Source organism: Acipenser ruthenus, chromosome 12 (assembly GCF_902713425.1).
Source record: "Acipenser ruthenus chromosome 12, fAciRut3.2 maternal haplotype, whole genome shotgun sequence".
In the NCBI taxonomy this organism is placed as follows: Eukaryota; Metazoa; Chordata; class Actinopteri; order Acipenseriformes; family Acipenseridae; genus Acipenser; species Acipenser ruthenus.
In genome coordinates this window covers 34,033,997-34,052,026 of record NC_081200.1, presented here as the reverse complement: position 1 = coordinate 34,052,026, position 18,030 = coordinate 34,033,997, and the positions used below count along the sequence as shown (strand labels likewise).

The following is an 18,030-nucleotide window of genomic DNA, read 5'->3' as shown; positions in this document are numbered from 1 at the left end:
GTGCATGTTATTAGCATTTCGTTTTAATGGCATGAGGTGGAATAATGTTGCTGATTGACGTGTCTAAATCCTCAATTGTAAACTCTTCCAGTGGGTGGTGCAGTCTTTATTCTAACCTACCATCCACTGATAGATCTGTTTTCTGCACCCTCTACACTCTGCATGGATTGTGTTCCTCTTTTCCTGGTTTTTAACAGCAGTACTCTAGCCAACTCTGGTAGATTTTTTTTCATTTAAACGTGTTTTGAGTCAGATATTAATCTCCTTTGTAGTTCTTAATACTCTTGTTGCAATAATGTATTACAGATTGTTTCAAAACTAGAAACCAGAATGTTAGGCTACTCTATTCCATCCATCCATCCATTATCATTTACAGCTTACTCCTTTACAAGGTTGCGGTGAGCCGGAGCCTAACCCGGCATACACAGGGAGCAAGGCGAGACTACACCCTGGACGGGACGCCAGTGGCTACTCTATTTATTTATTTTAATCAAGTTTGTCTTTACAATGTTAATTTTGCTTCCTAATGTGATAAAAACCACTGATATATATATATATATATATATATATATATATATATATATATATATATATATATATATATATATATATATATATATATATATTGCATATGTATTGAAATATATTTCCAATATATATTTAATGCAAAATATTTTAAAATAATATATAAGAAAATATTATTTGAGTATATTTTATATTGATGGTAATATATTGTTGCAAAGTATTGCAACACATATATTTTAATATGTACTTAAGATATCCTGCATTGAATATACCAGGGGAAAATATTTGAAAAATATATTGTCAGATGTTTTTCATACAGTATATTTTCTATTGATGGTCATACATATTTTAAATGTATTTGACCTAATATATTTTAATATGTACTTAAAATATCCTGCATTGAATATATTGGAAACAATACATAAGGAAATATATTTTGTGATATATTTAACGCAGCATATAGTATAATGATGCCAATGTATATTTCCGATGTCCGATGTAGTCTCCTGAATATATTTTGATGAATACTTAACATATCATGCATTGAATGTATCTGAAATCATAGTAAAAGTTTTTAAAACAAAATACCAATATATTTGAAAACATTTAAAGCATTGAACATTAGTACAGTACAACATCATATATTGCAAATACTTTTTTTAAATGCTGCAAGGAACAAATTCTGTGAGTGCTAAGCATACAGAGTTCTTTAATCAACAAAGAAAGAGATGGATGGGATGCAAACATAGCTATATCTACGTGAATGCAAATTTACCAGAATACATTTTTTTCAAGAGGAGAAATTGCTATTGTTCTGCCTTGAACTTATTTTCTAACAGGAACACACCTTATAACTGGTCCAGACTATTTGTCCAGCAGTTGGAAATATAGATGCAAATCAATACCAAATGTAAATGCAGGGTGCCACCAGTAAGTCTTTAGGATGTGGTCAACTTCTCAATTCAGAAGCCCCAGTGCAGTCGCCAGAACGCATAATAAGTACAAAAATAGTCTCCAAAGTATTACATCACGATTACCTTTCTCATATTAGTATCACACTGATGTATTCTGAATACATTTTACACTAAGATAATATAGATAGTAATGGTAAATGTTCTATTTCACATAATTTTGTATTACAAATATTATTACCGTATTTTTAATGTGTTATCTATAAACCATTACACGCTCTCATACAGCCGGGTCATGTAATAATACTTTTCCCATGGTACAAATGCACGCAAGGTGTGTGGAGCAGCGCACCCGCTAATCCGCTAAAAACTCAATTTGTTTAATTTAACGAAGAAAAAGGCAGATGGAAATTTGAGCTAATGTGGAATGTGAAGAATTGCCCTGTGTGGTAGACAAGGCCCCTTTTAAGCCTAACAAACTGAGGGAGGTCTCAGCTGAGGTCTGTAGGCCTTGAATAAATAAACTGAGGAGATGACCATGCGCTGTCCAGATATCTGCCATCACACAGCTCTTAACATGAACTGCTGCAGCCCCAATGAATACGTGTGGGCAAAAGGAGCTCAACCATTGCTCATCTCCGGCAAGAGCTCAGGTGGGGTTTATTTTTTAAAAACGCAGTAAAAATTAAGGCCAATGTAGCACAAATATAAATTTGAGACATTTGATTTAAAACGACTAGGCTAAATTAATTTTCATCCTGCATTTAAAAGAAGCAGGAAAGGATCTCACACTTTAGTATAATATTGATAATTTGAATTTTAAAAAGTAGGGTAGTGCACCCATTGCATTTTACGACTATTAAATATTGTCTAAAAACGTCACTGAAATAATACTGCTTACAGCTGAACGGGTTAAAAAAAAGTTCACGTGCTTCACGCAGGTGGAAAAAAAAACTACAACTCCCAGAAAGCCCTACTATATGTGAAAGTTAAACCCCCCAAAGAGCTTTATTTAGTAATATAAGTCAACATGCAAAAAATAATAATCTTACAACATCCTCTGCAACGTGTAATAAAATCTGTTAATATCAGGAAATGTAAACTGGATAGTGTGAGAGGTTTAAAATATGTATTTTTTTTATATTTTTTTATTGCAAAATCCTTACCAGATTTTTTATTTATTTTATTATTATTATTTTTTATTTAACACGCGCCCTGGATTATTTTCTGTAAAATACAGTTCCTGTCAGAAAATCACCTCGATACGGCCATCTGAAAAATATTGCTACGGTTCTCTGAAAAGACATGGGGGAAAGAAAAAAAAAAAACTACACGAAGGAAGTTTAATTTCAATGGACTTCAGCATTCTGTTTTCACATTAAAAAAGGAGACAGAGAAAGTTGCCCTTCCAACTAACAGTGAGTTTTTGTTATGTGAATGATGTTTACAAAGCTTAAAATATTCTTAACCCCCAAACTGCCTTGTTACACAATAGCGTGTGTACATGTAGGCATTGTCAGCGTCCGACAGCCCTAGAGCGGCAACCCGCCACCCACCGCCAGCGATAGGATTAATTATGATAATGTATTTCTTTTCGCCTTTGTCACTGTAATGAATGGTGCCTCTAAAGATTTTTCAGGCCTCTCTCTTTGTTCCCTTTTTAGGTATGTATTGTTGGACGTGGGGTAGCAGGTGGCAATTCAAAATCAGTACTTTTGTCTTCAGGGAGGCTTTATGAGTAAGAACAGTTTTGTTGTTGGTTTTTTTTTTTTTTTTTTTAACTAAACTTGTTTCACGCTTCTTGAAAGCTCATAATAATTACAAATATTTTGCATAGACGCCACCTAATAAACACAGGTATGTTATTGAGCAACACATTTTGGGTACATTTATATGTAAACACTTAAAACTGGACATACTGTACAAGTGGTATGGAATAGAGACACCAAATAAATAGTATACATTCAAGTATACAATCAGTTAAACATGCAAAACTCCATATATTGGAAATTAAAACTAATTTCCAATATATGGAGTTTTTTTATTTTTTATTCAACAAATCAAGTTGTTTGCTTGTTTTTTTTTTACCATATAAAATACAGGGCATAGTTCTTATAAAATTACTTCTTATTTCATTTTTTTTTTTTTTTTTTATCTCTGTAATTTTTACTTTGTCTAGATTTTGCTGAAATTAACCCATGTAACATTTTTTAAAATAAAAAAAAAATGGTGCAAAATTTGCACTGGAGCAAAGGATCAGTAAATCTGTCCCAGAATGTTAAGGACTCTTAATAACACTAAAGCTGACTCCAGACAGTGTTGGTCTGCTAAGAGCAACAATGTTTTATCACCCATTGGCCATTACAGCCTTATTTAGGATATGAAACAATGTCATTAGAAGAGCTCCAAAGGCCATGCTTAAGAGAAGCCCTCTACTGTATATTAGGGCCAATTATTTAGAGGAGCATCATAAACCCCAAGCCTACCCACACTATAATTTCCCATAAACAGCACTACATGCCATTATATTATCATATAGAGATGTGTCCAATTATAATACAGTAAATTGATTGTGATTATAATAAGTACAGCCTGACCCATGCAAAAAAATGTACATACTCTTCAAAAAAAAAAAAATGCAATTAAAACTATTTTACAGTTCATAAGTACAATACTTTTTCATTGACTTTATAATGGCACAGAACCCTGAGATGGAATGTTCTTGTAATTCTCTGCAACCTACCTCTTACTCACATATGTGGACCAGTTAGGTTTTTCCTCTAGGTCTCAAGGTGCAAACACAGCCAAGGTTGGTTCTGATCTAAATACATTTCAAAAGACGGGGCACAAGACCTCTATCAGTGTCATTAATGAGCACCTTCGCAGGACACCTCTCAAAGAGGTCAAGGGACCAGACAAAGAGACTCCCCTCTCACCCCCTAAAAGGGTGGCCCTGCCCAGGCAGGTTTGAGGTATAGTGGTACATTTGAAAGTGAGGTAGCTTGTTTTACTGCTGCCCATACTTCAAGCAGTGCATGTATCTCTGGACTGTTCCCTAATAGTAATCACAAACTATAAAGCAAATACTTAACAATAAAGATTTAGTTATGTGTTTACATGTGCATTTATTGAGTTTGTTAACTGTGGATATGTACCATCCAATGTACAAAGTAATCCCAGCCTTTACAAAGCCTTTAGTTGTAAGGATTTTCTCATTTTTCTTTTTAGTACTTCTGGATGAAATGAGAACCCCAATTTCTAATTGTATCAATCCAGACTTTTCGCAAACACCATGAATTACATTTGAAAATGAAAAGGGAATTTTCATACAGTAACTTTCTCTTCCCTTATTTTTTCCAGCTTTTTTCATCATTGAAGAAACATTTCTAAACAATTCTGACATTATCTGATATGGAATTGTGCCTGCATGTCCTGCTTAAGCGCTTTGTGATGGTGGTCCACTATGAAAGGCGCTATATAAAATAAAGATTGATTGATTGATTGCTATATTACCCCCCATAGCAGGATTAAACATACACTGTGAGTTGTTACACATGCACGCCACCCATAAAAGTATACTTCGTGTTTCTAGGTCTTAGGAAAATATGTCACAAATCAACAATGTTGGAAGCTCCTCCTAAAAAGAACCTCTTCAACTGTTTATAAAACCACTGTGTCTTTTCACTATTAATGGTGTAAGGGGATATATTGTACCAATGTCTTATGTGTTAAATTAATTAGCATATTAGTAACTCATTGCAACTGTTACTAATCAGTTAAGAAGCTTTATACTAAATTGAATCAACCACATACTATTGGAGCAAACAGTTTTGTATAAGGAATGATCTTTTTTTTTTTTAACGATCTGGATGTGGATTACTCCATTCAAGCATGGACATCCTGCCTTCAATTTGGGATTTCAAGGTGTTTCAAGAAAACACATACAGTACAGGACAGAACTGTCAGAAATATTCATCTCCTGTACATTATTACAGAGTGTACATCCTTTTGGTCATTAGCAGCCCTTGTGAAGGTGCAGTAAGCAAGCTCATGTTTCATTGAGATGCAAGCCGGGAGGGGTGGGGAGGCTGGGGGGCCTTTAAGGCTTGTGTGAAAGAGAGGAAATTAGTTTGTGCTGCAAGAACACGGGAGAGAAATTGAGGAAGTGTTCTGTTAATGTCCAGGGGTCACCAGCAAACATGCAGGTTCTTTTCTCTACATGGGTGGCCTACCAGCTGCCCAGCCCAGCCCCCCCCCCCCCAGGCAGCCTCATTGGCCATGCATGGGGGCAATCCCTTCTTCTAGAACTTCTCCAGCAGTAACTTTTTATCTGCCTGTGTTTAGCCTGGACAAAGAAAGTGTCCTTTCTATAAATCCAAGAAACACGATTGATACCCCACCACCACCCACCCCTTCCCCTTGAACATAACTGGAAAATAATTTCATGTTTGTCTTTTCTTTATACTAAACCTAATTTCATAATCCAATCCAACATTTAAACAGCGCAGTATTTTATGTAGTTTTCACTTTCATTAAAAACTTATCTAGAAAGATTTTCTGATATGTGATGCTCACATAATCTAGCAGATGCCATTAGATCCACAGAAGAAGAAAACACAGACATCTGCTATAGTATAGACATCTGCTGAAAATAATAAGTAAGAAAGCCAAGCTTTCTAGATGTGAAAAGGGTGTTATTATGGACACACTTCCAGGTGCCAACATTACAGAGGGACCTCAGATCTTTGGAAATTCATGCAGTTTTATGTCCCAGTTATTTAAGGCGTGTAAAATGTCCCAAACGATGACATATGCCAAGTGAGCTGTGTTGACAACCACAAATAGGAGGCAACTAAATAGCACTTCCACACACATGGTCAATTCAGCACGTGACAATCTGGGTATTTTGTATAAATCCCTATGTTTTGGCAAAACTAAAACAAAATATTAAATCAAGCTGTCAACAATAACTATCCAATAGTATTATAAACCAGCAAAAAAAATCTTTGATTTCATCATGGTTTAAATTAATTCATTTTTTTAAAAAATATGGCATTCATTCTAACTTCTAGCTTAACTATTTAGCATCCAAAATAAGAAGCAACCTATGAGAAGGAATTCACCAGCAAGGGTTCAGATTGCTATTGAACTTGACACAACCATTTGCTGTATCACTGCAGACAAGCTGGGAAAGTCATCATGCGATCACCATTAGTAATCTGATTGGAAGTCACCATTCCCAGTTACCCACTGGGGGTAGCTGCAATTGATTTTTTTCCAGATTGGTCAAGAGGAAACTCTGCTATACAAAATCTACATAGCATTTCTGGTAACCAGTGCCCTAAAATTGTGTGTTCACAGACTACAAATGCAGATTTCATAATTGCAACAGTCTACAGACACCCTTATCAACCACATTAAATTTAAAATCCTTTCGAGGAATTGCTCATTTATAACCTTAAAGAATGATGGAATCCTGAACAAATGTTGCACAATAATTTTACTTTGCATAACAATCCACATGTGAGTAGATAAGTAGAAATTTAAAGTAATACTATATTGGTAGTCACTGTACTGTTAATAAACAGTGGCATGTAAAAAACAACCATGTAATTAGTTCAAGATTTAGACAATGACAAGAATAACTAAAATCCTCAAACAAATGCCTCCCCAGGAAAGCCATTCACTTAATAACCTACTTAGGCATTCTAAATTAAATAAATATGTGGCCAAGTTGTCTTCATGCTGGTTCTTCAAATCACAAAACCATAAGCCCTTTCGTGACTTAAGATCTTCAGACCTGTAATTTTGGGGTTGCAACAGAGCAGCAATGCCATAAACAAAATATTTTTTAAGCAACTTCTCTTGCATTATGTGAAAGTGGGAGGGAATGTTGTTTCTTGTCAGGCACATGCTGGGTGGTCCCTGTGTTTTGTGTACTTGAAGAATAAATAAAATTAACCCCATTGTAGCCCTGCGTTTCACACGGCAACAGACTCTGTAAGGTTGACAGGCTGCATCGGTGTAGGCTAACAACAGGCAGCCTGACAAATGTCTCTATTTCTACTGTACCTCAATTATAACATCTGTGTATGAGACCAGAATTTACAAATATAAGGCAAATAAAGTCTGCAAATCCATGATACTGGCCAAAGTACAAAAAAGAACCAAAAAAACCCATTCCTCAGATAAATAAACATTCCTCTTTTATTGGGAAGTTCCACAATATAAAAAAGACATAGCTGTTTGTGTGGTTCACAACAGAACAGAGGTTGGGATGCTGTGTTTTTGCTTGGTCTGTATGTCCATGTTGAGTTAAGTGTCCAGTGCTGGATCTGAACAACGGTAGTTTCAGCATCTCTAGATCTCCATCAGTTGGTCAATGCCCACTATCACTTCATTGTTCCTTTCAGCTGGAATATAAAAATAATAATGAGTGAAATACTGTAAAAGTCTTAAAGTCTTACTAGGTTTATTATGCTCAAAATTCTATTTTAATTTCTAGGTTCTCTGACATTTGGACTGATATTTGGAAGTTGCAGTAGGAAACATGAGAGTGAGTCTGCTCACTATTGCCAACCAGGACGCAAACATTCTCTGGACTGAAACCGAGTAAAACTAACAGGAAATTAGAAGAAAAAACAAAAACACAACACTTTTTAAAATCGCGAATACATCCAAAGACCATATTTCTTCTTCAGTATTGTACAGTATGATGAAATGATCATATTACAGAGTTACAATTATAGTCTCCAGATTCATGTAAACAAATAAAATTAACAAAATACTGTTGTCTATTCGAACAGCATTCACCAGCCCCAAAACATTAGACAGCATTACTGCACTTACAAAAACTGTAATTAGTGACTAAATAAATGTGTTACAGATTTGATAGATTTCTGTATTGGGCCCCAAAGGTAACTCAGAGGGAATAAGGTTTTCAGGTATGAAGGGTAAGCAGGTTAAGCACTTCAAATCCATGTACTCAGTGTTGTTCATTAAGACCAATTAAGTGAGGCTCAAGAGACTTGTAAGAATATCATATTACGAAAATGAGCCATGATAAATTAAATTGTGCAAAAATGCATGAAACATACAAGGCATTGTTCAACATTTTCAAATGAGTAACAAATGTTACAAATAGTTATAATCTTTGAGACCACCAGTTTAACAGCTTGGATGGGACCGACGCATAAGGAGGTTGAGTGACATGCACAATCCTTTTGGAAACGGAATGCTTCCAATACCATTCCATGGTTTTGGACACTATGTGAAAATGGTTGGAGGTAAGGAGAAGTTAAACTGGTTTAGGGATACTGATAGGGATGGTGGTGTCTTTTCAGAAGGTGGTGTCCCATACTGGACTATTAAACCAGTACATCCATGACCTCTGAAAAGCAGTGGCGATGGGGTTCTGCTGGTGTTAAGAAGCACCGGGGTTAGAGAAGCTTTACTGTAAGTGGATGTAGGTAAATACATGAACACTGGCCATCAATACTAAGAAAAAAAAAAAAAAAAAATATATATATATATATATATATATATATATATATATATATATATATATATATATATATATATATTACCAATGGTCCTTATAGACACATTTTAGTGCAACAGAATCTAAACAATGCTTGTTTTTCATCTCAGCATAAAACACAGAAGAACAGACCATCTCTTCACAGACCCAGCTCCTACAGAGTGCTTTTCAATGGAGTACACTTGACTTAATGTAGCGGCACCTGCAGATTAAGGCCACCTGTCTTTAAAGTCTGGTTTTCTTCCCTCACAGGGTGGTCTTTTATTTTATTTTTTTATAAACGCTCTGATCTTGCTCTCATTTTTTAACATAGATATTTAATGTGTTTACCAATGTTAGCTCACTGTTTATCTACCCAGCTATCCTTTACAGGATGGTTACAGTGTATGCAGGTCTATGTAAGTTGACACGCTTATCTGTCTACATGTATTTAGATAAAAATAAATAAATAAATACATATAATAAAGCCGAACAGATTATGCATGCAGACTTATAAAAACAGGCTTTTGTTAATGCTGCACAGTAAATTATTATTTTTTTGTCAGAACGAATGACATTTTCTAAATTAGCAGAACTTCAAACTTCAAAGATAAAGGATTTCCAATTTTTTTCTTGTTTTTTATTTAAGTCATAAGAGAATGGTTAACTGCATCCAGCTTTCACAATGCGCTTTGTGTAACGTCTATCAAAGTAACCAACATGAAAACTAATACCATTTGTGGAGGGAAATACATCCGGCTGCCACATGATCATTCAAAACCCTACATCATTAGAACTTTTTTTAAAAAAACATAATCTTATAAAGTGTATCATACATATTTCAAGGATCATCAATTCAACCTTGATTATTCTACCTGATTATCAGAATTTTTTGAGCAACCTGAAAAATATCAGGTCCAGCGCAGTCAGTTTTGGACCTAAGCAAGACAGGTTTGTAAATTGAGGTTCCTGACATCTTTTCAGTTTACCGCTGCCTCCAAGGCTTTGTGCAGCTGATAAGATCCAGCTTCACCAGGGCATCCTGCGACACTCAGCAGAAAGGGGATGTTGCAGTTTATAAGTGGGCCCATTGTAAAGCAACTCCCTGTTGTTTAGTCAATTAAGCAGAGCTGCCCCTGGACAGATTAGTGGAGCCTCTGACAGTGTTAGTGATCGAAAGGTTAGAGCCCAGGCCAGGACCACCATGAATTCAACAACCACCCTGTACACACACACACACAAACAACACCACCCTGTACAACTCCCCAGGCAGAACGAAAAAAAAAGGTTTACATTGACTCAATTATAGACAAGGGCTTTATTCTTAATAAGCTGTTTTAAGATCTTGCAAAGAACGATATATTATCAGAAATCTTATACAAAAAAAAAAAATACATGTCTAAACTTGTGTAGAACATTTGCTGTTTCTATACCATTGGCTAATGCAGCGTGATTGTGTATGGAACATATTCTCCTGTCTTCTTGTATGTAAAATGAATTTACACTTCACCAGAACCTTCGTATTAGAACCATGACTATCAATATGAGTTCACTGAAACAGCTCTTAGTGTGTGCTGTAAAATCAGTACAATGTTTTAGCTAATCATTAATAAATAAGGGTAAGTGATTGAAAACAAGAACTACCACCAGGGTCAGGCTTTTTGTTTTTTAAATTCTTTCCTACCTTTGAGGATCTTTACTACAAACTATAAAGTCCTGAATGATCTATTTTTAGTATGACTATATTTTCCACCGTATCCCAGGAAAGTTTTGGATCACAACCTAAGTCAGTAAGTACTCACCTTCAGCTTCAATGCACTGTCCACTACCCACCAGGCAGTACTTGATGTCAGCCCCTCTGTTAATGACAGCCTGGTTACAGATCACACTGCCCTGAATATTGCACCTGTGGAAGCCACAAGAGACAAGGTGAACTTGCGCTTTGCTCACATTGTCCATATCTCAATTCAATGCCACCGAGTTTAAGAAACAAGTAAAACCAGATTTTAACTTAGAAAACTTAGATTTTTTTATTGTATATTTAACTACTTATGAGATTCACTACCTGCATTGCATTGTTTTCCTAATCTAAATTTGTTATATGTTATCAATTTGATATGTGTTTGCATGATAATGGTAACTTCTGTATTTCATAAAGTGGTTTGGAAGATCGTTAACATAACTATAAAGGTTGGAAAGCAATACTGTGAAAAATTAAATAAATTATATTTATATATATATATATATATATATATATATATATATATATATATATATATATATATATATATATATATATATATATCTTTTAATATGATGCAAACAGTTTATACAAATGTACATACATATTATTGGGCAAGCCTCTCTTCTTGCTTGCACATTAGTTCTACAAAACACAGGATCAACTGTATATAAACTCATATTTACATACCCAGTCAAAACCTAGATTCTCTAATGAGGTTCAAGTTTCTGTATGCTGTGACCCCCTGGTAGAATCTCTATATGTACATTTCTGCTCAGTCACTATACAAGCTCTTACCACATTTCGCTATTCCAATGTCTGTTTACAGTACTTAAAGAATAATATTTTCCTGAGATCTCCTTGGCTCCATAAAACTATTTGCAGAGCTTAATGTTTACACCAATACTTGAGCCAACTTTTTGATGCATGAACATGTTTACTATGAACTTAAGAGTTTCTTTCAAGTTCCATTAATTGCACAGTTAAAGCCTGATCTTTTTTTTTGCATGACCTTGTTTTTGTAAAGAAATAATTAGCATATATATATATATCTATATCTATATCTATATCTATATATATATATATATAAATTCCACTTGAAATCATACAATAAATAAATTGGTCAACACCACAATTAAATACCAGCCAAAATTTGAAAAGGCAATTTCAAGTCCCATTTTCAATTTACAACTTGCCTGCATTTCTATCAAAAGCAGTCATTTTAATGGTTTAATGATTTTTAAATGACACAAAAAACAACACAAAATTAAAAACGAATGTAAAACACTATTTATTTTCTGTATCAGTAAAAAAATAAAATAAAATGAAGGGGCTATAAAACATACAAATGGTATGAAGGTTGCTAACAGAACAATCAATACAAACATAACTGGACCTTTCTAACAGACAGTTTTACATACATGCTGCAATTCATAGGAAACCATTTCAAATTACAGGGTTAGCCAAGAAAACTGGTAGAGGCAATCCTAGTGGTTAACTGCAATGCTGTAGCACTCTGTTTCTATCATCACCACACCCTAGCTAGTAGAAACACTGTAGGAGCTTGTGTGGGAGCTCCTAGAAGTTTCTGCATGCTAAGTCCTGTAGTTAACAGAAGCAGGTTTATGTTGGCAAAGGCACAAGGGCAATCTATTCAGGTACTACGGGGGGGGGGGGGGGGTAGCTATGGGAGATTACAAGGATTCAAGCCTCAAACAGAAAGACCACCTAAGAAGCTGCAGTGAAATACCACTAATTACTGACACTGTGCTCCTCCACACCATGGCCCCCTCCCTCCTGCATGTTAAGGATTTGTTAATCCCACATGCATTTTTTATTTTGTAAAAGAAGAGCTTTTTCTTTTTTTTTGTTAATGCACTTACACTCACAGTCAGGCACACACGCACGCACGCACACACGCACGCACGCACACGCACACACACATACACCACCATGTGTAACCAGGCTCACTCTTTTTTCGATGCTGTTTTTTAAAAGTTTGTAGACAAAATGCTGACTGCTAACCCATTTCCCTGTTAATATTTTAAGCATGGAATAGACCTAACCTAGTTCCTTTTGAAGATCTGATGCAGATGCAGCACTTTACAGCATTGCTAAGCATTGAAAAACAGACAAATTCAATTTTTTTTTCTTTTTACAATTTGCTGTTGTATTTTTGCATCTATTTCCTTCAGGCACCTTAGATAGCATAGTGATTGTTTTTTTCATAATTGTTTAAAACATGCTTAGTGGGAGCAAGCAATCTATTTTTCAAATGTATCTGTCTCTATTTGTCAATCGACCCATCTATTGGTGCAGGCTTCTGTTCGGGTTGACTGCACAGATCAAACACATTCTTAACAACAAAAGCAGTCCCCACCCCTAGAGCTCCCAGCTGCATGCAGTTTCACATCTGCCAAGTGCGGCACTAAAAGGCAACGTTATGGGTAGTATTGTAGGGCCGTCAGTGTAGGTTGATTCTGGCGTGGTCACAAGTCATAATTAGAGTTGTGGTTATGAATTAAATGAGGATATGATATTAGATGCTGCAACGACCTAATTTAGGTATTGTGTTCCTCACCCATCGAGGGAAGGTTCAGGGGTCGCACATTACGTTAGAGGCAGACGCTGGTTTTGTGAAACCAGATTCTCTTGGCTCACCATTCTAAGCCTATCCTTTAGACAACACTGCCTGCTGATCCTTAACACTAATATTTCTTTAGTCAACAGGTCGCCCTTTTTCTTAGTCTTTATAAACCCTGGGCCACAGCCTTATATATGTGTATATATATATATATATATATATATATATATATATATATATATATTACACACACACACACACACACATATATTAGGGATGCACCGAATCCAAGTTTTGGGGATTTGGCCGAATATCGAATCCATCTCAAAAGATTTGGCTGAATACCAAACCGAATACCGAATCTACAAAAACTGTAAAGAAAACTGAAGGAAACTGTCGAATGAAAAACAGACTGGCAGCTACTAACAAGGGACATGCACAATCTTGAAACGTACACAATTTACAGCTAGACCCCTCCCCCATAACAGAAACGTCAAAATACAGAACCATTTACTTTACCTTTACAAGAAAGGAGAGTTGCATCTTTGCCATAACCCACTATTTTCTAGAAGACACTTTAAGGCAGGTCAGGTTTTGTAACTCACCTCTCTAGACTGCAATGTATTCAGTAAAGTGAGTGTGAATTGTGAGAACTGTCGCTAAATTAATTGAATTGTTTTACTTAATTGTTACCAAAAGCACACAGCTGCCTGCAAGGATTGTTTCCATCAATCACACCTATACAGCAGCTGATTGGCTTTCTGAGTCTCTGACTGGATGGGACTGTGTGAAGCAAGAAATATTAAACAAATATAAACTTTACCTGCTGCTACAAGGTTAAATGAAAGAGTGCAGGTGAGTGCAATGTTATCTATAATAATGGTGTTGCACTATTTTAATAGATATTGTTTACTGTATAAAAAAAAAAAAATCAAGTGATATGATTAATCGTTGTTACGAGGCTCTCCGGATAGAATCGCCACCACAATGAAACAATTAAATACATTTACTAAACTGCTCAAGCAGTTCACACTCACTTTACATGTCGAATACATTGCAGTTTAGAGAGGGGAGTTGAAAAACCTGACTTGTCTTAAAGTGTCCCGAGATTCTGGAGCCACAGGGGTATGTCTGCATTCAGCAGCTGCGACAGAGTTCATCAAACGTGTTCTTGTTATTAAACAACAGTTACGTTCAATACCGGATTCGTGTCTTTTATTTAAAGAAGAACTGCACGCATTGGAGGGATGTATTTAAATGGCTGTGCATCTGGGTGGATATAGGAGTCGGATTCAGTTCACCGAATCCTAAATATTCAGCCGAATCCGAACCCTGCTCAAAAAGTAGGTATTTGGCCAGAATCCGAAACTGAATCCTGGATTCAGTGCATCCCAAATATATATATATATATATATATATATATATATATATATATATATATATATATATATATATATATAGATATGTTTTTAAATGTGTAGCCTCGTCCCAGTTTGAGATGTGAGGAAGCTTGGCCGTGCTTTTTTGTTTTTGGAATCGGCTCCCTGTCTCTGTTTGTCTGTCACCTGGGCAATCAAGATCTTTCAGCATGTCCACAGCTCTCTAAATTGCCTCCCTGATAACAGCTTTCAGCTGTCTGCTGCCTCCCCATCTACTCAGCCATGTCTGTCCATCGGCGCGGTGGTTTTTTAATGCAGGCAAATGAAAATGGCTTACTCCAAAATGAGTGAAAACTACCATTCTAAAAGCAGTGGTAGCCACTTTTGTCAAGGTTGCTTTTCAGTACCTGGGTGTAACAGAAGGCTGGGTCCCACACCAGGAGGTCACATCCTCTATCTTTAAGCCTGGCATCTGAATTCAGGTATCGCAGACTTGCTACTAATAGTCTGGAGCCACAGTTATCCCATTTATTTCCTTGGTATGGATCTTTCACTAAATCATGCCCAAAATGGGTGAGATTGTTTTGTTCACAGCATAATACTCTGTTATGGAAAGGTGCATAGTTTAATCACTTCACCTCTGACTCTTGGCGAGTGCATCCTTCCTCATCAGGAATCTTCTTATTGTGAACACTGGTTCATTAAACCCACTTAACATGCTCTGTCATTAATTTGTAGGAAATGTGGTGTGGTAGAATTTTAAATAAAGAGGAGAAGTCGCATCCTGCAGCTGACTCACCCTTCCTCGATGGTAACCCCATTCATTATGATGGAATTAGTGATCTTAACCTTCTCCTTGATACAGGAGGAGGCTCCGATGGTCGAACGCTTGATGGAAGATTTCTCAGACACATGACAGGCAGCACCGATGATACTATCAGCACCAACCTGCAGAGAAGCAAACAAAAAAACACCCAACGGATTTGTTAAGGTTCTGTCTGGTTTTGCCAAACTGTTACATTTTTAAATCATTATCAATCATCCATCTTAGTCCTGGAGATACCTTCAGCTGTAGTTGAGTGTAGTTGAGAACTGTTATATCCCAGATATAAAACGGATGGGAATGGAAACCCTTAAGGACATGCCCATAACAACTTTCATCACAAAAGTAGATCTCAAGATGCTGGTAATAATGTGTGACGTATTTACAAACTTGCAAGTGATGTTTTTACCAAGGAACAGCTCTGTGAAATATCACTTTCTGAAATCAAGTAGAAGAAAACTGTCAAGAAAAAAGACACCACACTTGCATCTTCAGAGGTTTTTGCTCCTGCAAACAGAGACCTTGACTCACCATACTTTGTTCAGAGATTTCCGCCGTGGGGTGGATTGGAAACTCCTCAGAGAAGACCTTGGGAGCCTAGTGGAATGAGAAAAGAAAATTAATGTAGTAATTAGAAATGAGGGTTTTGCTGCCACCACACTGGGCTCTTCCTTCTGTGATGATCTATATGGAGAGCGGATTCAATACCATATACGTTCTTACAAAATGTGATAAAAAAAATACAAATAAAAAACTCACTAAATATAGTCCTCACCAGGTTAACCAGAACTCCTGCCTTTACCGTTTGGAGTATTAGTAAACGGCAAAAAAAAAAAAAAGTTTTTTTTTTTTGAATAATTAGTAAAAAGAAGTTTCAACACTATTTTAAAAAATAAACAAATCCATACATACATGAACTTCCTTTTGTGCAACATGCCCCTATATTACCTGTGCTGTCTGCTCACTCACCAGGCGGTTGGCCTCAATGTAGGCAGCAAGGGTATTGACACGGTAACACATGCTGTCTTCCATGATGTGCACGTAGCAGCGTAGCTTGCCACCGTGGTACGCGTCACTCATGTCTCCCCGGTGGTCGTTCCAGCAGGACTTCTCCCGGGCAAGATCGAGCAGGTCCTCGTCTTTGGAGGAAATGTGGATATCTACTCAAAGCAGAAAAACACAATGTGAAATACAGGGTGATTATAAAGTTTCTAAGTGACTGATTTATCTGAAGTCGAACTTAAAATTATATGGATATGTCACTTAAAATTATATATATATATATATATATATATTTTCAAACTAGGACCTTAAAAAAAGGCAAGTCCAAAGCACTTTTTCGTGTTTCAGAAGCTCTAACCTGGAGTTTTCAGATCTGTTTTTTTCTGGTTCTTTTCTGAGTCATCTTTTGTCTTCTGGGAATTTGTGGACGCAGAGAACTGCTTCCGAACCAAATATGGAATCAGTTCCCCTCGGATGGAGGTGATGGATCTGTGAGGAAAGAACATTTCTATTCTAGTTTTTTAAACTGCTTTCTCAATCTATTTCTTAACCTAAAACCATTTTAGACAAGCAATAACCTAAATCTGGTTACTTGCCACAAGCAAACAGTGTTGCAAAAAACTAAATCTTAGTAATGTACATTCTCCTTTGACTTAAACTCGAGCAGCTGAGAAATAACTTCCAAAAGATGTAGCATTTTGTTGCCCCCCCCCCCATCCCCCATACAAAATAAATAAAATATTACAACTTAGTGAAAAGCTAAAGATGAATCAATATTAAAAATCTAATAAAGAAATCTCTGTGCGTGTCCTGTCCCTGTTAGTTGACACTTAATTAAGATGTCTAAAAGAAAAAAAAGGGGGTGGAGGGTGGCATACAAAAGGCTCAATTCCGAACTGATATTATCTCAGAGAAACAATGTCTTGGAACCCTGGGGGGGAAACCCCTTTTCTGTGCAGGTCATGTATCATCATTTCTTCCAATTTAGCCTGATTAGTGCAATATGTGTAACTGTCAAATTGGGTCAAATCACAGTTTTGTTTTTGTTTTCATTAAACATATTGTTACACTCAGGAGTTTGGACTGAAACAAAAGTGACTGGGAGTAGTTGGGGTCCAAAAGGGGGGAGTGTGTGTATGTGAAGGATAATCACTTGTTGCAGATATGGCTAATATCCATGTAGAATTTTACAAGCCTGTACAACGATCACAAGAGTAAGGATTAAAAAAAAAAAAAAAAAGTTAATTTTGATCCGCTGTATATACAAGTTCATGGTTCCCTATCAAGTTAAAAAGGATCAGGGCAAATAATGTTTTTAAAATTCCATGTAAGCCTGCAGGGTCTTGTTAAAGCCCTCTGATTTTATTTTCTCTCCCCTCTCTCTTCTTCTTCTTAGCTTCTTTTCAGGGAGATTAGAATTTCCATGTGAATACCAAGAAAGAAACAACAGCTACTCTGTCCATTTTGTTCTTAAATGCTCCACAGTGGAGCAGCTGAGAGAGAGAGAGAGAGCGAGAGAGAGAGAGAGAGAGAGAGAGAGAGAGAG

General features: G+C 36.2%; 1 protein-coding gene across 1 annotated transcript in view; it reads right to left on the bottom strand.

The window, feature by feature from the left end:
• Positions 1-7,620: 7,620 nt before the first annotated feature.
• Positions 7,621-18,030, bottom strand: part of LOC117416727 (translation initiation factor eIF-2B subunit gamma-like) — a 37,567-nt gene continuing 27,157 nt past the window's right edge. The window contains exons 7-12 of the mRNA XM_034028111.3: positions 16,843-16,973; positions 16,452-16,642; positions 16,014-16,079; positions 15,459-15,607; positions 10,758-10,861; positions 7,621-7,849 (exon numbers count right to left, since the gene is read on the bottom strand). Of these exons, the coding sequence (XP_033884002.2) occupies positions 7,797-7,849; positions 10,758-10,861; positions 15,459-15,607; positions 16,014-16,079; positions 16,452-16,642; positions 16,843-16,973 (694 nt within the window). The 3' untranslated portion in view covers positions 7,621-7,796. The remainder of the gene's footprint in view (positions 7,850-10,757; positions 10,862-15,458; positions 15,608-16,013; positions 16,080-16,451; positions 16,643-16,842; positions 16,974-18,030) is intronic.